The sequence below is a fragment of the Aquila chrysaetos genome, chromosome 6 (genome assembly GCF_900496995.4).
Source record: "Aquila chrysaetos chrysaetos chromosome 6, bAquChr1.4, whole genome shotgun sequence".
In the NCBI taxonomy this organism is placed as follows: domain Eukaryota; kingdom Metazoa; phylum Chordata; class Aves; order Accipitriformes; family Accipitridae; genus Aquila; species Aquila chrysaetos.
This window is the reverse complement of record NC_044009.1, coordinates 15,803,312-15,825,177: the sequence shown is the minus strand read 5'-3', so window position 1 is coordinate 15,825,177 and position 21,866 is coordinate 15,803,312. Positions and strand designations below refer to the sequence as shown.

The 21,866-nt window shown below is 41.6% G+C and overlaps 1 protein-coding gene across 46 annotated transcripts in view; it reads left to right on the top strand.

The window, feature by feature from the left end:
* MAP2 (microtubule associated protein 2) overlaps positions 1 to 21,866 on the top strand; it is a 238,050-nt gene that overhangs the window by 197,151 nt on the left and 19,033 nt on the right. For 19 of the 46 annotated variants that reach the window (XM_030017079.1, XM_030017072.1, XM_030017074.1 and 16 more), the window contains 8 exons: positions 940 to 1,197; positions 3,552 to 7,361; positions 7,610 to 7,816; positions 8,252 to 8,386; positions 12,512 to 12,573; positions 16,572 to 16,757; positions 18,143 to 18,296; positions 20,558 to 20,901. In XM_030017079.1, coding sequence (XP_029872939.1) covers positions 940 to 1,197; positions 3,552 to 7,361; positions 7,610 to 7,816; positions 8,252 to 8,386; positions 12,512 to 12,573; positions 16,572 to 16,757; positions 18,143 to 18,296; positions 20,558 to 20,901 — 5,156 coding nt within the window. Of the gene's footprint in view, positions 1 to 939; positions 1,198 to 3,539; positions 7,362 to 7,609; positions 7,817 to 8,251; positions 8,387 to 12,511; positions 12,574 to 16,571; positions 16,758 to 18,142; positions 18,297 to 20,557; positions 20,902 to 21,866 lie in introns of all 46 variants that reach the window. The other 27 variants (XM_041124285.1, XM_041124274.1, XM_030017086.1 and 24 more) reach the window with 15 other exon arrangements.

The following is a 21,866-nucleotide window of genomic DNA, read 5'->3' as shown; positions in this document are numbered from 1 at the left end:
ATGAGTAGCAATGGCAGGAGTACAGTCCCAAATGGAGACTTTTCTAATCATTCTTCTGCCATGGCATGAGTAAAGACTCCTCTTGATATTACTGTACTAAGCCTAACAGCCCATAGGCTGAGTGATTTATTTTAGAAATTCAGATGAACAAATAGTTATATTGCACTCATTGGTTTCTTTGATTTAATTGGTGATGAGGAGCCTGGGGGCTAGTGGGGAAAAAGAATAGAAAAGAAAATAAAGAGTCCTTGTGTCAAAAATTTGATTTTCACATACAGAGTCCAGGTGTCAGGCAGCCTAAGGGAGAAATTGTTCATAAACCTGCTCAGGGTAGGAATCTTGGCTGAATTCTTGCAAAACCATTACTTATCAGCCATGCACAAGGCTTATTAAGACTGTGGAAGTGGCTCAGTATTTTGTCAAATCCAGGATTCATGTGCTAGATTGACTTGCTGGCATTGAGCAGTCAGTATTGCCAAGGTCAGTGGAAAGAAATTAATGCCTCATACCTTCCTCCACCTCAATTGAATGTCTTGTACTGGATTAAACATCTCATTTATCGGAAAAATATGTGTGTACTTTGAGCTCATTGATGCATTGGTGTTGTCAGAGCCATCCATCATTCAATACCATCTCCATTTGCAATGAATATTTGACCCAGAGTCATCTTTGGGAGAGGTATACCTGTAAAACACTTTCAGCTCTCATCTTAGAGCATAAACGTGCTTCTCTGGTGGAGACAGGTTTTTTGTTTTGGTTTGTTTCTTTCCCCTAAGGAAGATGCAGTTCCACAATGACTAAAATGGGCTGGATACTAGCAGTCCTTTGACACACTTAAATGCAAAATGTTCAGAGCTGAAAGTGTTATGTAAAAGCAGTCCTGTGGAGTTGTGTGCTTGGTGTTTACTGTTAATGTCGCCTCCTTTCTCCATCCCCAAGAAGAAGAACCAGTAGAGAGTCCGATGGCTGTGGAAGCAAAACCTGCTGCTCTTCCTGGGAAGCAACTGGGGAAAGAGCACGGGCCCATTGAGCCTTCGGACCAGGCAAAGGGCCTCTGTGAGGGTCAGTCGGATTCTGGTTTGGAGGCCAAAGTGTGTCATGAAGACAAAGTGGCAAGTGTGGCATCCAGCAGGGAAAGTGTAACTGTTGTGGCGGAAACACCCCTGAAAGACACATCCCCTTCCTTGGCTGAGGAAGGTGTGTCCTCCTTAGCTTTGCATGTGTTTGCTGCCGGTAAATCCTCCTCCAGCTTTCTCCAGTGCTTTCCCAGGCTGCTTCATTTGCTGTTCTTCCCATTTATTAGTATGACTGCTCTTGTTATTATGCTTGAAGAGTGTGTAGCAGATAATATGATTGCATAGGTGCTGTATGACAACATGGTTTCCCACCACTGCGGCCGATTCCTGATTTTTTTACTTTGTCATGATAAAATATGCTTTGCAGCTAAGCCGATTCCTCTGCGTAAGCCTTTTCCCCCATCTCAGATGTGTTTGCCAGTCACATTGCTAATCTGTGTATATTTTTTTTTCTTTTTGGTGCAGAGATTCATCTGCTTTTCTTTCAAAAAGTACATTTATTGACTTTGACTATGACATACAGAGGCTTAAACTGTAGAAATGTTTTCATTTGCAGTGTGCAGGTTTTTTGTTTGATTCTTTTTTTTTGGTGTGTGCTTCAGTGCATTCTGGTTTAGCTTCCCTAAAGCTATCGCTTCTTATGTCATATCCTTGCCATTCATTGCAGTCTACCCCACCTCTCCTCAGTCATTGCCAGAACTCTGATTTTTTTATGTCTTACCTTATTACAAATGTTTAATGCTGCTGGAGTGTCCTTCTTAGGCAAAACCTCCATCACTTCCACTGGGATGTTTGCCTTCATAGTGAAGTTTAGGATTGGGTGCATAGCGTGAAGTTCTGATCTGCTTACTGAACAAAATATTTACTGCAATCAATTGTCTTTCAGTACATAAGAACTAGGCTTCAAGATCTTCCTTTTAATGGTATTTCTCTTCAGCCAGTGCAACAAGGTGTAAAGACACATTGTGCAGAGTAGTGATGTACCCATTCACTGCCTGGCTAAGAAATGCTGCATTTGGGAGGCTGGTGTTCTGGTTGGCCCAGCTAAATATTAAATTCCTTTGGCAGTCCGAATATGTTTTGATGCCATTGGTATTGTTCATTTGCACTACAGTAAGAGGCACAGTAGGATACATAAAGAAAGTCAGTATCTAGCTATTTAATTTCTGTGAAATGAGGGTGACATCAGCTCAATGGCCATGTTTTTATACTTCATAGGGTTTCAAGTAAGTCACCAAATGTGAAAACATAAAGGAGCAAAATTACTGTAGTTGTAGACCTCTGGTTTTTCTACCTGTAGCGTTTAGAATGGCAGTTGCTTTTTTGACTAAATGTTAACATATGCAAATATTTAAAGAGTGACGAACACTTTGATACTATTGTTCTAAAAAATTCAGATACATCAGAGCAAAAAGATGGCTCCATGGACTTTAAATCACATATGAGGAGATTCAGAGCTGGCCCAATGCTGCTTTTAACAAGCTTTAGAAAAAACTCATAAAACCTTTTTTAAAGATTACTGCAGAAAGTTCTGCTACATTCTGCAGTATCTTTCTTCATATTTTCCATGATAGGGAGATTACCACATTTTCTATAGGATATTAAAAAAGAATAAGCTATTAATGATTAACAGAGCATGTATAAAAATAATGAACTAGGTATTACTCCCTAAAAATATAGTGGCAGACCGTAGGAGTAGCATTTCTAGTTTCAAATTAACTTAATTAGGGCCTGATCTAGTGTCATTGAAACATGCCAAGTATTCTTTGTCTTCAGTTACAGCTGAAGATGGCTGGCCATTTTGAAGACCAGACCTTCAAGATCTGGGACTACTAATAGCTCTGTTGCTGATTTACACATACCGGTTTCATGACAGCAGTGAGATTTTTGTCATTTGCCAAAGTGAATGTCAGAAGTTGGTACAATTGAAAAAACAGCCTCTTCTGACACTTGCGAAACCTTTTGTATGCATTATTTCTTCAGTTTAGGCTGCATGTAGAAGAAAAATGTAAAAAAGATACAGAAATGTATAACTCTATGTTTTAAAGGTCAGCAACAGAAAGGTACTATTGATTAGACTTAATCTTCCAGACTTTACTAACGCAAAACTAATATAAGCTACAGAATCCAGCAAAGCATACCAATGAAGTGAGGATTACTTGTGGTTTTGCTGTTGTATACAAACCACAAAGATGAAGAATTCACATGAAATCATCTCATTTCACTGGTCACATATTTATATGTGTAAAACTCACATTTTCACTATAAAACCTCATATATTGAAAGGAAACTAGGATTTAACACTTTAAAGCAGATTTCTAGGTGGATGGTCTTGCTGCATGCTTGCATCTTTCTCCCTCTCCTTTCCATCATTCATACCAAGATGTTGTTGTAAGCCACATGACTGCCTGCCTGTAAGTGCTTTAAATAATTTTGTTATAAAACCCAAACAAACTACTTCAGATTTACTTGCAGCCACGAAGATGGAATTCCGTGTCCAGGAGGGCGCACGCCCTTTCGCAGCAGAACCATTAGACACAAAGCAACATGAATCTGACAAAGACAGTAAGACTGGTGAGCAACCTAAACATGATGCCTTAGTTCTACAGCCAGCAAAAACAGAAGCTGTAGATAAAAAGGATTCACAGAGCAAAGACAAAGAAAAAATGCCTTCACCTCTATCAGAACAGATCTTGGAAACTGATTCACAAAAGAAGGGGGAAGCCAGTTTTGCAGAACCTGTTGTCAAGCCTCCTGCTCCTCAAGAACAACAGGACTTGTCATCTGAACTGCCTAAAGGGAGCGAAACAGAAGAAAGGACTGAAGATGTGCCCTCATCATCCAACCAAGTTATGACTGTGAAATCTAAATATGACCTTGAAGATGTCCAAGCTCTTGACATCAGCCATGGTGAAAGTTCTCTATTGCTGTCAGAACCCAAGGCAGAAGCAGCCAAAAGTGAACTTCCTTCAGGCCCATCTCCTGCTGTCCCCCAGCAGCTTCCACTCAAAGACAGTTCCAAAACAAAACAGGAACCCACTGACCACGTGGTTGCCAAAGATCTCACTAAAGATGAACACATCCACAGAGACAGGACACTAGCTCTGCAAGAAGTCTCAGCAGTAACTGTAGATGGCCTGAAAACGCCAAGCACCCAGAAAATCCCTGCATGGGGGGAGGAAAAGGACATGACCAAGGATGAGAGTGATGAGGAAGAAAGGTATGACTTCTATGATAAAGGGGAGGCTCGAATATTAGATGATGGTAAATTTGCAACAAAACCTGAAGTTAAGACGCTTTCTCTAGACAAAGCAGACTTTCAAAAGGATGGTGAAGCTAAAAAGTCACCTAATATTCTCAAAGCAGAAAAAGAAATGGACCAAAGGGGGCTCCCAGCAACAGGAGATATGAAAAAGGAGGTGCAGCCAAGCACACAGGTACCCCCAGCCCAGTTAAGCCATGAACTGACCCTTGAGAAAACAGTAGAGCACCCTGATACCACTCAGTTATCCAGAATAACAGAGAAAGCCCCTGAGGCACCAAGTTTAACCACTGACAAGGCTCCTACTCTAGAAGCTTCTCAAGACCAAGATGTTAAAAAAGATACCAAGGAGGATAAGACAAGTGTTTCAGCTCCTCATCAAATTAAAGAGGAGGAGGATCGATCGGGAATGTCGAAGTATTTTGAAACCTCTGCTCTGAAAGAGGAAGCCTTCAAAGCAGATGCTCTGAAACAAGGCAGTGATTACTATGAGCTAAGTGACACTAAAGAGAGTATGTATGAGCCTTATCAAACAGATCGTCCAATACCTGAAGACAAAGAGGAAGAGGAGAAAGAATTGCAGACAGAATTGGATCATCAGCAGAGTATGCCTGCTCATGAAGTAGGGTACAGTACCCTGGCTCAGAGCTTTACACCAGACAAATCTGAAGAACCAAGTTCCCCAACAGAAAGAATGTTCACTATTGACCCCAAAGTCTATGGGGATAAGAGAGAACTCCACAGTAAAAATAAAGATGACCTAACTCTGAGCAGGAGCTTGGGACTTGGAGGGAGATCTGCAATTGAACAGAGAAGTATGTCTATTAACTTGCCCATGTCCTGCCTGGATTCAATAGCTCTAGGATTTAGCTTTGGTCGTGCACATGATCTTTCTCCCCTCGCCTCGGATATTCTAACTAACACTAGTGGAAGTATGGACGAAGGTGATGACTACCTGCCAGCAACCACACCAGCACTGGAGAAGGCCCCCTGCTTCCCCATTGATAGTAGAGAGGAAGATGAGCACATGGAAGAAGAAAAAGCAATGGCAGAAGAAAAAGTCCAGTCTGAGACCTTGGCCGAATCACCATTCCTGGCCAAAGATTATTACAAAAATGGGGCTGTCCTGGCTCCTGACCTGCCTGAAATGTTAGACTTAGCAGGGACAAGATCTAGATTAGCCTCTGTGAGTGCAGATGCTGAGGCGGCGCAAAAGAAGTCAGTTCCTTCTGACACTGTTGTGGAAGACAGCAGCACAGCCCTGCCACCTGTGACAGATGAAAACCACGTAACTCTAAAAGCTGAAAGTCAGCTGGAAGACTTGGGCTACTGTGTTTTCAATAAGTACACAGTCCCACTCCCTTCTCCAGTTCAGGACAGTGAGAATTTAACAAGCGAAACCTGTCCCTTTTACGAAGGCACAGATGAAAAACTGAGACGCGGCCTAGCTCCTGACCTGTCTTTAATAGAAGTGAAGTTGGCAGCAGCTGAAAAATCAAAAGAAGAATTCCTCAGTGAAAAAGACTTAGGTCAGCATGCCACTGGTGAGTCCGTTCTGGTGAGGGACTTTGAGCAGGAGAAAAAAGAGAAGCTGGATACTGTGCTAGAAAAAAGTGAAGATCAAGTTGACTCTAAAGAGGCCTATCCCATTAAAGGTGCAGAGCCAGAGAAGACAAGACCTGGGGCAATTTTAGAAATGAAAGAAGAAAGTGTGGCTGATAAAGTTCATGTAACTGATGATACCATGTATGATAGAATATCAGCTTCAGAGATAGCAATAGAAAAGGATGCTGTTTCTTTGTTGATGGAGAAGGAGGAGAAGACTCTTAGTGTTGTTCCTGAAATAGCTGAGATAGAAGCTCCAATTAAACCAGATTACAATGCTATAAAGCACGATTTGGAAGTGGCTGCAAGGAGAGCTGACCAAGAATATCAGAGTCACTTAGATGCTAAGATCAGTGAGGTTGTTTCTCTCCCTTCAGGGAAGGACAAAGCCTCTGTTAAAAGAGCAGAGCCTGAACCCAAAGACACTCAACAGGAAGATCAGACCATCTTGTCCAGAGAAGCAAAGGATGCAGATGTACTTTCCAAGACTGAGCCTAGTTATGTGAAGGACAGCACCAAACTGTCAGAAACAGAAATTAAGGAAAAAGTTCCTAAGCCCGATCTGGTACATCAAGAGGCAGTTGATAAAGAGGAATCTTATGAATCTAGTGGAGAGCACGATCAAGCCCAAGAAGGTTTGAATGGAGAATCCTTGAAACCAGAGGACATCAAGGCAGAACCTCCAAAACCTCCCGTGTCTGGGGAAGAGACTCCTGCACAGTTACCAGCAAAGGAACCTTCTGTGGAGCTTCTCCTTCCAAAAGCTGAGCCTCTCCAGGAAGAGCCTGCTGAGATTCAGATGGAGAGCATACCACAGCCTGCAGAAGGAACTGAAAAAGGTCCTGATACACCTGTGAAACCTATGGAAATCCAAAAGCTGCCGCCATGTGAATTGGCAGCTGGGGTCACAAAACGGGAAGAACCTGAGGAAGAAGAGGTAGAAGTAGGGCAAGAAGAAAAAGAGGAGGATAAACAGCATCTTATATCAGAAATGCCCCCAGAAATAGACTTTGGGAAACCTACGGCTGAAGAAATGCTAGCCAAGGGTAGCCCAGAAGCACTGCCTGAACTGAAAGGCATTATTGAATCTGTGGTGACAGTAGAGGATGACTTTATCACAGTGGTGCAGACAACAGTTGATGAGGGCGAATCTGCTTCTCACAGTGTGCGCTTTGCTGCTACTCAGCAGGAAGACATCGAAACAGGGGACTCCCAGGCTGAAGAGGAGCTGGAGGTTGAGGAAGTAGCTGACATTCAACTTGAGCCCAAGGAGGGCTCCCCAGAAGCTCCTGCTTCACCCCAGAGAGAAGAAATCCTGCTCACCGACTACAAGACAGAGACGTGTGATGATTACAAAGATGAAACAACAATCGATGACTCCATCATGGACACAGACAGTCTCTGGGCAGATACTCAAGGTGTGCATTATCCTTTCTGTTTTGTCTGTTAAATATTTTTGCTTCCAAATCATAATGATCAAAGAGCAAAATGATTATAGTTGTAATAGTAATCTCAGCATGTTTCAGAAAAAATGGTAAAATAGTCTGCCTTTTTTTATTAATCCCTCTGCTCTGTCTTCAGCTATCTTTTCCCTGCTCCACGGCAGTATTGTTAACATTTGTTACTAATGTTTTGTTTGTTGTTATAATTTGCTCTGATCCTACAGATGATGATAGGAGCATCATGACTGAACAGTTAGAGACTGTTCCTAAAGAGGAGAAGGCAGAGAGAGAATTGCGAAGATCATCTCTTGATAAGCATAAAAAAGAGAAACCTTTTAAAACTGGGAGAGGCAGGATTTCTACTCCTGAAAGGAAAATAGCTAAAAAGGAACCTAGCACACTCTCCAGAGATGAAGTGAGAAGGAAAAAAGGTTCATTTAACACTCCCTATTACAATATATATTTTCTTTTTTTCTCTTTTTTTTTTTTTTTTTTTTTTTTTTTAAACTATTGTACAGTACTATCCGGTTACTCTGTTGTAGATGATGTGCAGCTTAATAGTATTAATGATAGTGCTTTTTAATGAGACATTGTACAACTATATGAAAAGCCACGTGCAAGGCTCACTGCTCCACTGGTCCTGTGTCATTGTAGGCATCCCCACTGATCACTGGGTAACACATCTGAGGTTAATGCACCAGTGCTCCCCCTCTTCTGACTTAGGATTTGTTCACCCTGGTAGAAGTGATGCATTGGGTTGGAGTTGTGGAGCAGTGGGCCTGCCACTTGATGTATTGTCATATGAAACTGTTTGCTGGTTTTTTTCCTGATTCTATGTTTTTGTGTTTTTTTTTTTTTGTCCATAGCAGTGTATAAGAAAGCTGAACTTGCTAAAAAAACTGAAGTTCAGGCCCACTCTCCCTCCAGGAAAATCATTTTAAAACCTGCTATCAAATATACTAGATCAACTCATCTCTCCTGTGTTAAACGGAAGCAGACAGGTGACTGCGTTCTGTTCAGTTATGCAATGTGGCTGGCAAACATAGACATATTTTATTTTTTTTGTAAATCTCATGGCTATGGCAGCTTATCTATTTTTTTTTTTTCCTCCAAGAGTATCAGTCTTCACAAATAGTATTGCTTTTTTAGTGTTTTGTATCATTTTTCTTTTCTTCTTTTTTTCCTGGTATTTGTTTGTTTAAATAATGGAGGCCATGATCATGTATGCTTGTCATTGCTTGGACCTCCAAGTGCTGTGGTTGTAACTTGGCATTGTGCTTATAGTATGGTGTTATAGGAATTTCTACTCATCATTTTGTTCTTTTTTTTTTTAATTACGCTTTTTTTTTTTTTCTGGTGGGAAAATGTTGACAGCTTAAACCATGGTATGCATTTCCATTATTTTGCTTTTTTACTCTCATGCATAATAAGAAGTGTTTCAAACTTATATTTTGTTGATTGATGTTATCTGCATTGACACTTCCCAATCTGTCACTGATGTTTGTGCTGTACAGTCAAAATCCACAGGGGGAATCCAGCCACATGCAGCATGAAGCTGAGAGAGAAGAAATCTGGGCTCACACTACGAATGCATTCCAAGCAAAAATCTTAATATTTGGTAGAGGAAGATGAAAGGATGAAACAAATGATTCCTGTTACATCTTGATAGGTGTATCATTATTTAGAGGACCAAAAGAACACTTTCAGCATTTTCATCATATTACTCGTTGTTACTGTGAGTTCAGGGTGGAAAGATGAACATCTTGACTTTTCTGGTGATCTTTAAAAAAAAAAAAAAAAATTTGCTAAAAGAGGCCAGGTTTTCTGTCATGTAGCATGGCCGCATACTGCAGTGCGGTTGTTCATGAGTGAAACTAGGGCTATTAAGAGAAGAACCATGCACAGCAATGCAGAACTACATAGGCCTCTTCTCATGGCTTAGAAATTAAGAGGATTTATTACCCATCCTATAGTTAAACAGTGCAATACCAAAAGTGTTCCTAAGAAGTCGTTCCCATCCAGTTTTGCACCAATGAATCACTCCTGTTCTAAATTTAGACCAGTCTCAGTGTGGAGGTCTGACTAGTGAAAATACAGTGAAAGGATAGTTATGCAAGGGTAGCTTTAATATCATGCCCCCACTGTATGAAGTGTGTATTGTCTCCTGGTTGTACTCCCTTAGGACAACAGAGCTAAATACTTGGTCCCATCGCCTTGCTCCTGTGAGGGAATCTGGTCCTTTTACTTCCCTGCGCCATGAGAAATGGAGCCAGGGAAGGAAAGGCTGATCCAGGCCCCTCTGTGTTGCAGTGATGGCTCCTCCTCAGTTCACAGTCTCTGGGCTGTCTTAACTTGCACTCTGGACCCAGGGGGTTCAATCAGCAGTGGAAGTGAGGGGGCGCGGGGCGGGGGGCAAGTGTCAGTTTTGTAGTGTTCTCAACTTCGTCTGCACTTCTACAGCCATGTGGTCAGTGCTGTCTTCCCCTCAGGTACTCTACCACTAAATCCTCTGAACTCTTCTGGCCCATAGCATCCCGAAGAGGCCTGAGTCATACCAATAGACTTGCATAAAGAAATCTGCCCGGTGCCTTAAATGTGTGCTGCTTGGCAACTGTCAGAGCTTTTTCTCTCTCACTCCAATACGTAGTGAAGTAGATGTATAAGTCAAAGTGAAAAATGTAATACAAAAATGACCTCCCAGTTCATTTAAATCCTGAGATAGAGAGCAACCAAAATGATGGAACCAGATTGATCATAAAATTTTCAGTAATGTGGGTTGTACTTTGAGGTTTGGTCTCTAAAGCAAAGGAGCTTGAACCATGCCACAAAGTGAGCAAAAATATCTCTTAAAATGTTTCACCATACTCAGTGTTGCTGGAAAATTCACAGTATCCCTTACTCTCTTCTACCTCACCTTTTTATACTTACTGATGGGACCTGAGGGGAGGCCATGAGAAAGAGTGCAGTGCCATGCGATATCCTAAGAGTGTAGGTGGCCATATGTTAACCTACATATCCCCAAGCCTGAACCAGTCATCCAGCTCTTTCCAGGATCTGGAATTTAGAGGGACATTGTCTTTCTCCCATTTTCCTTTTACATAAAAGATAGCACCGTTTCTTGAAGCCAGTTTCGACTGTCAGTGTGTCCTATTTGGAATGGTCTTGTCAGCTTTAGTGATACCTGGCCAATGGAGCCCCACCAAAAGTCCCTTGGCAGTGTAGTCTATACAGCTTTGAGTGTATTGCAGTCAGTTAAAACCTCCATGTTGCATTTGCTGTGAATTTAAACCGAAACATGTCCAGTCATAAGATACAAGTGCCTACAAAAAAAAGTTAGTATTTGCTCATATTTCCTGCGTAGTGGCCCAGGAAATTACATCTTTCCCTTATTTCCCCTCAATACCAGAAAAAAATTCCCATGTCACTGGTAACCACTGGCAAATACTGGTAACTTACAGTGCCATATCTACAAGGGAGGGACTGCTTTTTAAGAGATTCATCCTTGCCATTTGAAAAAGAAACTGCGTGGCCAACTCTGAGAAAAGAGTTGTGAAGTCTTTGCTTTGACTGGTGTAGTTCCATGAATGAAACCTCAACCTGACTTGTGTTTTGTTAGTGGCTGTGGCTGTGAGATGCCACTGCAGTTGTGCCATCAGAGGAGTGTTTACAGTGGCAAGGCCAGGACAATTACCTGGTTATGAGCGGGAGTTACTATGTGATACGCTTCTGTGCCTTGTCTTCAATTCTGGGGTCACCCCCTGAAGTAAAACATGTTTGTTGTGTATTTAAACTGGCAGCAGAGCCTGTAGAGATCTTTTGTTCAGATGGAGAAGTTATGCTTTCAGGTAAGTCAGCACAAGCAGCACAGCTATTCTTTCTACTTCGTAGTGGTGGCTGCTTAGGGTTCAGTACCAAGGGAAGGAGGAATGATGCTATTTGTGATTATTTAGGAGATGCAAAACAGAGCAAAACCAGCAGTAACAGGTGTTTTAAGATGTGACCCAGGAGGGCTGTGCTGTACTTATCCCTGTTACAAATTCAGAACTGAATTATGCAGTTATTTTCTTTTCCTCTTCACAAGTTTTCTCTCCTACTCCTTCAATTTTAAAAAATATATATATATATTAAGAGGGGAGAACTAGAGTGGGAAGTGTGGCAGAAAACCAGGGATCTCCTCACCACGCCTGGAAACTGCACAGGGAAAGGAGAAAATTAATCTGTTCTGTCCTGTACATTGCACTAGGGTTGGTTTTACAGCTGGAAGGGGTTGGTTTTACAGTTGGAACACAGTTGGGTTTACAGCAAAAGGTTGTCATCTGTGGCTACTGTCCTGCTTCTGCATTTACTAAGGGCATCCTGGCACAGATGCCAAAAGATTTCACATCTAGTTTTTGTGTGGCAGATCACTTCCTGAGCAACAGTGTTGGGGTGAAGCTAATAACCTGCTTTCCAAAAAGCTGCCCCATTCCAGAACTTTTCATAAGGAAATCTTAGTCAGAGAGAAAAATCTCACCTTAAACCATGTTGTATCAGATAAATGAAATACTGAATTAACATACTTGATGTCCCAGATATAATTTGGATTGCTAGAGTCTGATGGCTTAGTTGACCCACAGCACACTGACCTTGTTGACCCAACTAGGATGATAATTCAGCAGTGAATCTCTCTCTTTCCATTAGGAATGTTGGCTAATATTTTGAGAAGTGGTGATTTCAGGGGCCTCTCTTAAAATTTTCATTTGTGGATTATTTAAAGGAGCCTGATTTTTAGAGGACAGTCCTGAAAATCAGGAAGCTAAGGTGGCTGATTGACCTTCAGAACTAGAGCCTCTTATAGTTGTCAACTATTTCTTGAAGTTTTTACTGTAGTTTCTAGACTTCTAGGAACATGAATACAAAATTTCGATTTGTTTGAAACATGTAGAATACCATTTTACCTCAAGTATGATAAAGACAGGACTTTTTTAAGGCAGGTACATTTCTGCATACAGTCCACTGGGAGTAATTCACAAAGTAATTGCGTTGCACAGTAGTTCCAAGGCATTTAATTGTTCTATCAAGTGTACTAAGTGGAAATGCTTATTATTATTTTTTTTAACTATCAAGTCTTTCTTTGGGTCTCTCAGCAGCAGGTGGTGAAACAAACCAGGCTCCTGGTGTATTTAAACAAGCAAAGGAAAAACTCTCAGTGAGTAAAATGATCTTACTGTTCATCTTTATAATCTCCTTTTGTCCTTATTTCAGATCTTTTTGTGTTAATTCAGTAAGTAATTGTGTGTTCCATTTAAAATTTGTGTACCATTTAGAATTTGTTTGCCATATTCATTATTCATTTTAAAGGGTAATTAAAACCACCTTTCCTGAATAACCTCTGAATTACAGTCCCGGGTAGTAGATGATGACAGTTTGCAGATCCATAAGGGGCACACAGACTCCAAACTGCAGGAGTTGGATGTTGTTCAGCATTTTGAGCCAGGTCATCCTCTGGGATAAACTGTGTACCTTGGCCCTTTCTACAGCACCCAACTCATACTGCCACCTTGCTCGATTGCTATGTAGGCAGAAACCCTCCCCCAGGACTCACCGGATGTTTTCTGATGCACCATTACATAGCCATGCATTCTGCAGAGGTCATGGCTCTGTAGAATTTATTGGCCAGTAGCATTTTATATGCAATTAAGTGCTTTCTGATGGCCATTTCCTGGACTGCTGATTTCTGTGTGTGTTTTAACCCGATGGTTCCGTGCCCTGCCTTCAGCCGCTCTGCGGCCTGCTCTGCTCCCTGTGTCTGGCACTCCTCTGCTGAGTTTCCTTTGGCAAATACTGCAGTGCCTCTCCACCCTGCTACCATGCTGACCCTACGCTCTTCCTGTCGATCACTCCAAAATACCCAGGAAACCAACCTCTTTTCGCTATCCCCTATGCAACTATTCTTACATGACATTGACACATGCTAATTCACATCTGCAGCACGACAATACTTTGTCAGTTAGCCATCATTAACAATGAAGAAGTTCCTTAGGATTCCTCTAAATTTCCTAATATATTCCATGGCTGATTTGTTTCATGTGTCTAACCAGATTGTTAGTTCTTTGGGGAACAAAAATCTCTGTCTCATAAAGTGCTACACATTATTTATGAATCGTAAGAAATTGTTAATGATGATAGCAGCAAAACTGATTGGAGGCTTTGGAGGAGCTGTGAAATTTAGATCTGAATTCAGCCATGGATTCTGGGATTTCATGTGGGTTTTCAGGTCTGACCCATTTCAGCTTATAACTGGGAAACTGATAGACCTTCTTTACTAGTACAGTAAGAAATATCTAGACAGGTTTCTGGTCTGAGTCAACAGTATGGTTTATTACTGTCTTTTCTTGGGAGATGATCAACACTTACGCAAGAGAAGTCAATACTAGCCCATTTTCAGAGTCATCTGTGTTCATGGAGTGCTTTAAGTACAAACACTGCAAAACCATTCTCTGAAATTATCTGCTTTCTACACAGCTTTCTTATTCCTGTCCCTTACATTATAGCAAAGATCAGAAGTCTGTCTCCTGCTTACTTTCTCTCCCTGCTGCTTCACTTCTCTGATTGCCACAGTCATGCAACTCCTGGACATTTTCTCTTCTGCGCCTTGGCTTCACCTCTGCTTTTATAAAGACCTCTCCCTTTTTCTTGCTGTGTTTCTTCCTCATTTTCAGCTTTTATGTCCTTTAAGTGCAACCTTTTCCTCTCCACTGGTAATGATCATCCAACCCGGTCAGTTTTGTTATCCATCTTCAAGCTACAGTTTACATACTGCTTTGCAGAGCAAGTTCAGGAAAGGCTAAGCAGTTCCATCTGCTGGAAGGAGCTGTGTACCTGCAGTAGTGAGATGATGAGAACATCGGTCATGTGTTAGGAATGCCTCTGAAATAAAGTGAGGTTTCTGCACCCCAACTTCAGCAATCCCTGAGTCTTAGTCAGGGTTACATAGATCTTTGTCCTGTGGACAGCTGACATTTCCAGCAACATGAATTATAACAGAGGTCAAAGGTAATATATCGCTAACAGAGAATAAGAATAGTTTTCTGGGTAAAGCACAGGCAGGGATTGAGACATTTGGTTTCTTTGCTTGCTCTACCAGCCTTGAGCATGTCACTGAAATCTGGTTGGGCCAGATTCTGCTGCTATTACTGATGCTAAAAAGTGCCTTGTTCCCTAAATAACACCGAGGCAATCTAGACTGTGATAATCTCAGAGCAGTGCCTTAGTTCAAGGTCATGCCTTTTCCCAGCTGTTCCATTGAAAGATCTCAGTCTCCTCCATCTTTAGCATCCCTGTTAGATGTGCATATTGATGGAGGACACTGTATGCAAGATGAGTGAAAAGGACGAGGTCTCTACATTGTGCCTAGAATCTTAATCTGTAAGAGTCTTCCAGTCTCACTGGGGGAAACATTTTGCATGATCCGCAAGTTGAAAAAGGTAAAAACCACTGAATGAACATTTGAGCCTCAAACTGTGCGTACATAGTTATATCTCAAGTTCAGAAAACTGGGTGAAAGGTGTTCACAGAATGTCTGTTTCTTGGAGCCACCCAACACAGATACCCTGCTTCCACAGAGTTTCAGCATCAATGAACACCTTAGTGGATTTGTAAACATGGCCCAAAGTTTCACAAGTGGATGGGACCCATAAATTGAACTATGACAAATCAGTCAAAGTCTGAAGAAGCCTTTGATGTGACAGAAACACATATTGTACAGAATAGTTACTCACAGATTTTTTTATTCTGTTTATTCTGACAGTGAAATAAGTATTAAAAGAAAGAGACATAAATATGTTGCAAAACTCATTCTAGGAATATATTCTTGCTAGTAAAGCACTTCCATCCTTTGAACTAATTTCTTGTCTTGCTACTTGGTATGGATGATGATATCCAATAGAAGTCCTCTCAGCTGTGTTGTAGGACTGGAATTGTTTGTTACACAGTTCTGCAACTCTTAATCATGTTGATGATGTCATGGATGACATTCAGCACACCAGCCTCAGTTTTCTGTAGGCTAGGTGTGTAGCCTAAGCCAGGTCCCTGTCAGGGCTGGACAACCCATTGTTTTCTCATTTTCTAATAAAGACAACTTAAGGAGTAACTCGTACACCTTTTCTGAACATTGAGAAAGTCTAAGTGACTAACTTAGATCAAATGCCAGATTTTTCATGGCTAAAGCTCTGTACTGAGTCCTACAATTACAGGCCCATTGGGATTGCTCCTGTGTGTAACTTCATGCTTGTATGAATACAGAGAGAATCAGGCCTACATTGCCAAGATAACAGCCTTGCAATTGTTCTTTATAGTATCGGTTATACCCATGGGAGAAAAAAAAATGTTGCTTGAGCAAGTAGCCCTATTCTCTTTCAAGGAGATTCCTTTTTGCAAAGCAGTTAGGTGCTCCTAAGTGTCAACGAAGAATTTTCAATCTGTCCTACTGGTGTTTGATTGTTCTTTCAATGGGTATTTTCATTATTCAGAATCAGCCAAGTATCTGATCACAATGACATATCATGTCAGCCTTTCAACCATTTACAGGTTTCCCAGGACTCCACATTGTCAATATAAATTTATGAATTTCTGTAGAGTGACACCAAATGCACAGACTACAGTGTTTGGCATGCATTAAGGATTTTGTGTGTACACAGTGGCACAAGAAGCAATACTGTCTTGTCCTTCTGCCATTGTGGGAATACTGGTGTAACTTTGCTTTTAAGCATTCCCCACTGTTTTATTCTTGACTGTAGCTTGAAGGGTTGTATTTCAAATGCACAACTTAGTTTTAAAGGACTAGGATCTCTTGGTGCTCCTGTAGTTTTGCACTTGCTTCTAATGCAGCCAGCCAGCAGCTGTACCAGTTAAATGCCGTACCTGGCACCAGTTTTGTCCTATTAACACAAGACAAAAATAGCATCTGCAGAAAAAGGCACTTCCTAGGATCAGTAACTCTGTCCAGACCCAGATGTTTTCAGTCAAACAACACAGAACTGAAACTTTTATGCATGTCAGAACTGCACAGGCACCATTACCAGACATAGGAAAAGTATTAATTCATAGCTTGGCTTTTTTTTTTTTTTTTTTTGGTCCATGTTGCATGTATTTTCCTTTTGTCCATCTTCATGTTGTGTTTTCTTTTGTTTGTTTTCTCATGACTAGACTGCCTCTTTGTCAAAGATTCCTGCCTCAAAGTCTAGAGCAAAGTCATTGCTTCCTCCAAGACCCAGCTCAGCTTGCTCATTAACTACTAAAAGGGCCACTTTTCTCGATACAGACAGTTATTATGTACGGCCCTCCTCAGCAGGCCCAAGAGACTGCTTGTCCTACTCAAAGTCAGATGCTAAGGTAAGGTAGCAGAGTTGCTAGAGAGAGAGTTAGCTCGGAGATGTGTAGGTGGACTCCATGGATCACATTCTCTACCCACTGAATTTGAGTAACTCTCTGCAAAGCTTACGTGGGATTACTTAGATCCAGTGGCAGGAAAACTGATTAGCAGGCTACAAGATTTGTGCTACAAAATGGATAAAAACAAAGGAGATTCTCCAGAGGAAACGTAAGTGAAATAAGTTATAACTAGAAGGACGTATCTTCTTTCTATTGATGATATGGATGCTGCTTCATTGACTGCTGAGAAGTTGCACCCATTTGCACGTGGGTAAGTGGCAAAGAACAGCAGTACTAATTTGACTTCCAAGTTTAAAAAAATGTAATTTTCAACCAGTTAATATTCTCTGAAATCAAATTCAATCCCCAGTGTAGGAGGGAGTTCTAATCACCAGCAATAAGGGTAGAAACCAAATGCTCTAGGAACCAAATTTGGTCTATGCATGGGACCATATTGAAAAAGTTGCAGTATAAATTTAAAGAGATGTTTGGCAGTCCATCCTAGCTTCCCCATGTTTACATTTCACTTGTGTTTCAAATCTACTTGATGCTGAGTTGATGACTATCCCCATTTAAAAACTGTTTTCACTATTGACTACAATTTTCTGTGTAATGCCATGCTTGCTGTGTCTTTTATTGGTTGGGACCATCATCACATTTGTCTTTGGGAGGACTATCTGCTTATGCAAGACTGTCTTTGGCTGCCTATCCCATAAGTTCAAAAATATTCTAACATACATGTCCATTGCTCTAACCATGGTAAAAAGAAGGTATCTGCTGATTTCAAAAAGTAAAAAGATGAGTATGGAAGCAAATAAGACACCAGGATTAATAGTCCTCCACTGAAAAAAATAAGCTGTAGCTAAAAATTTTTCTCCGTAAAAAAATTACAAGTTAGTATTTGAAAATGCAAAAATCACACATCACCTAACAATATAGTGTGGGGTGTATTCTGGGCACCAGTATTGCAGTTACTTTGCAGGTAAATTCACATAAGAATTTCACACCTGAGCGCCAGAGAATTCTTTTACTTTCAACTTGCACTAAAAACCACTTGTTCCTTATTAAGAACCAAATGTGGAATGCATCCATCTTTAGATCCAAGAGTATCTGTATCTGTCTTAAGTAGCTCAGAAGACGACTGTTGGGTGTTTTGATGCAGTAAAGAAGCACCAGGGAGCTAAGCAGAGCATGGGAGGTGGCTGGATCCCCTCAGGTTCCTGTGTGAGTAGTAAACTGGGCCCATAGGATGAGGTTTCCCCCTCTGTATATAGGTTGAGAAAAATCACAGCCCAGAGAGTGAGTTTTGAAAACTAAACCTTCCATTTTTATTTTGCTACTATTAGGATGGAGTAAGCAAGAGTCCCGAAAAGCGTTCCTCTCTACCAAGACCTTCCTCTATCCTTCCTCCTCGACGAGGTGTATCAGGAGACCGAGACAGAGAGGAGAACTCTCTCTCCCTCACAGCTTCTCTTTCCTCTTCAGTACGACGGACCACCAGTATGTTTTTTGCATATTAACCCTCTCCTACTGCTGTGGGTGTCTTCCATAGATTTGTCACATTGCCATAGCATCATGTGTCCCTACCTTTTACACAGAGGGGTGGGTCTGGGGTATGCTGTTGGAAGTCGGAGCCCCACAAACTCTTTTTGTTCAGGTACCAAGTCCTGAGCAGCAAGGGCTTGAAACCAGGGACAAGATGCACCCTTTCCATACTCTGCAATGCCCAGAGCTAGGACTGCGGTTCAGAGTAATCACTGATACTAGAAAATGCCTTTGCAGGGAGCTCAGAACTGGGTAAGGTATTTGACACAGGGCATTTACAAACAGCAGCAAGAAAAACAAGACAAACCTGAAGTAGGCAACATAAAATATTCTGATGGATCTTGGAAAAGTGAATCTAATAGTTACAGTCATTAATTTGCTGTTTCACAGTAACGATCTCCCTGTGCTCTAATCCTAGGGTAAAAACTCTGCTGACAATTGAGATGTTAGCTAGCGGAATGACTCATTGGGGGAAGTTATGATAGTAAACCAGCAAGGTCATTTTATGAGGACCAGTGTTATCAAATCACAAGCCAAAAGAAATTACAGGACAAAGAGAATTTCACCAAATACCGCCAGAACTTTTAGCTAGATTTGCATTCAGCCCAGGCCTCAGAACCTGGATGAGGGTCCCTGCTTTCCAATAGGAATTCCTCTGGTTTCTCTCTTTAGAAACTCATCTCAGCCCCTTTAAAGACAGCTTAAGGGAAGTAGATTATTAAATTCTACAAAAAAACTCCTTTGAAATTCTTGGGTGATGCTCCAAGGGTAAAACAGAGACCCTTTGTTAGCAGAGTGACCCCCAGCTGGCACAGCAGCCCATTCTGCTGACTAGGAGTGAGAGGCTGTTGAGCATTTGCCAATGTGGTGAAGGGCTGGGGAATGAAAAATAAATATACCAAAGCTGCAGGGAGCTGGGAAAAAAAATCATTCCCTTTTTGTCTCAGCTGGTATAGTGAGAAGGTTCTGGTGTAGGGTTGTTTTGGAAAGAAAGAAGCCATTCATGGAAACTGGAGGTGAGAGTGGAGTATGTTCAGTCTGTCTAACGAGTCATGTAGAGCAAAGAGTTTCTCCTGGACCCCAGGGGCAGCAGTGTGTTGGGTTTTGTCCACCACCATTACATAAACAGAACGATTAACAAATACTTTAAATAAGATTTTGACTACTCCCACTGGACGCTCTAGAGAGGCCCACTGGATTTATAATTCCTGAACATTTTAAAGGTGAAAACATACACGCACCCATTTGGCATTGGGGTTCCCAGCCTTTGGGGTTTGGTTTGGTCTTTCTCTCCCTGAGTATTCTCATTGAACCTTTGCTTTAAGCAGCATATGGAGATATCTTGGGTTCTGTTTATTTGCATTTGAGAGTTACGAGCAGAGCTGGCTGCAGAAAGCACAGTGCCACGACTAAACTGATTCTTGTGCTCAGTGAAAAGGACCGGCAATGCCGTAAACACTGAATGGAGCGGCTACAAAATGTTACAGTATTTATTTATTTTTAACTTGCATGCCAATGTAACTAGAATATGACTTTTAATCAAGGTTGCCTTCTGTAGTTGCTTTCTTTCACTGCGCTAATGAAAAATAGCAACTGAATGTGAGGTACATCTGCCCATCCACACAACAGAGCTATGACTTGTTCATCAGCTGAATGATCAGCCAGGGTTCAGCTGCAGACACCAGATTACCAACAGTGGTAGGTGACCAGCAGCAGGCAGGCACTCAGAGCCTTAATTTCAGGATTACAATCAGAATTTTTCCCACTCTCTAGTTTAATGCCTAAATCCATTGAAATTAGTGACAACATTCTTACTGGCTAGTCAGGTTGTCGGATCAAGTCCCAGAGGTTAGATTCCCAGCATGCTTCTTGTTCTTTCCCCAAAATGGAAATCGGTGTGATATTGTGCCTTGTTTAGCGAGCTTTGCAGGAAGCATAGGTGTTGTGGGAAGCACACCTGTGTTACAGCACAGAGAACTCAGTCACCATATGGGCAATCTACCAGCTCAACCATACGTGACAAGCTAACTCCTGGCAGGTTGATTAGCAAAGTAAGACACAGAGACAGACATCCAGTCTGCTGTTCCAGCACTAGCACAGCCATCTTAGAGCTGTATCATCTTGCTTGGCACACAGGGATGCGGTCTGGGGAGGTACAGAGGAAATAAGAGCTGTATTTCTGTGGGTCTAATGCTGGTTTTTTTTCTTGCATGTAGGATCAGAGCCAATTCGTAGCAGAACAGGAAAAAGTGGGACTTCTACCCCCACTACTCCTGGCTCCACTGCCATCACACCAGGGACACCACCAAGCTATGCCTCCCGTACCCCAGGCACTCCAGGGACACCCAGCTACTCCAGAACCCCACACACTCCTGGGACCCCCAAATCTGCCATACTGGTACCTACTGAGAAAAAAGTTGCCATAATTCGCACTCCTCCTAAATCTCCAGCCACTCCGAAGCAGCTACGAGTTATTAATCAGCCTCTACCTGACCTCAAGAACGTCAGGTCCAAAATTGGATCAACAGATAACATCAAATACCAGCCTAAAGGGGGGCAGGTAAGGATTCCACTCTTTATGTTCATCCATATGTGATTTAGTCTTATGTGTGCACGTTTGGGATAGGTACAGGATGGGAGCCATTTTGAGTTGCCTTGCAAATGCTGCTTCTATTGTCCATATGCATTGGTTGTTTAAATCATGTTAATTGGCAGGGGCCAGGACAATCTTCAGAAAGTATTTTGTCACTAGAAAACTAACAGTGTCTCACTGACATCAGCTGCAAAATTTCAAACAAGAGTTTGTACTCCATGCCATAGATATGTTTCAGCCTGTATCTCAGCAGTTGCTGCTTACATAGTCTTCATCAGTACCAGCAAATGAAAGGGGTTTGTTTTAATTCAAGCAAGTTCGAATTCAACCTAGATAGATGTTAGCAGGATTGCACAGTACCGTGACCTTTTCCTGTGTCATTTTATGTGACACGTGCATTGTGTTGGGTGACGTTAATGAGGGTTGCAGCCTCCAACTTGGTAAATCCACCCCAAGTTAAAGATGATGGGAGGGGACAGATACTAGACTTAACTGTTTTTTCTTGCTGCAGGGTTTGAATAAGCAGGAACAGGGCTTAAATTTTATAAACTGGAGAGCGTACATAATCTAAGAAAAGGTGGATGTGTAACAAGGCAGATCGGGATTTTCAGTTCTCACTGTCTGAAAGAACAAGAATTCAGGGACATGTTGATGCAATTAAAAGGTGAAAAAAAGAGATAGTTTCACACCTTGCAGAATTATGCAATGAAGCGCATTGTCATGAGGATTGCTTTCAGCTAAAGACTGAACACGTGTGTAGGGTAACAAAATCCCCTGTTACTACAGACAGAACTTGCCAAACTTTGGAAAGGACAGTAAAGATGTAGGCTTTTAAGCTAAGCAGATGGTTTTGGGGACTGAGGAAAGATCAAACAGGAAGTACCATAAATCTTCCTGAGGTATGGTGTTTCTGCCTTCCTCTGAAGAGTCTC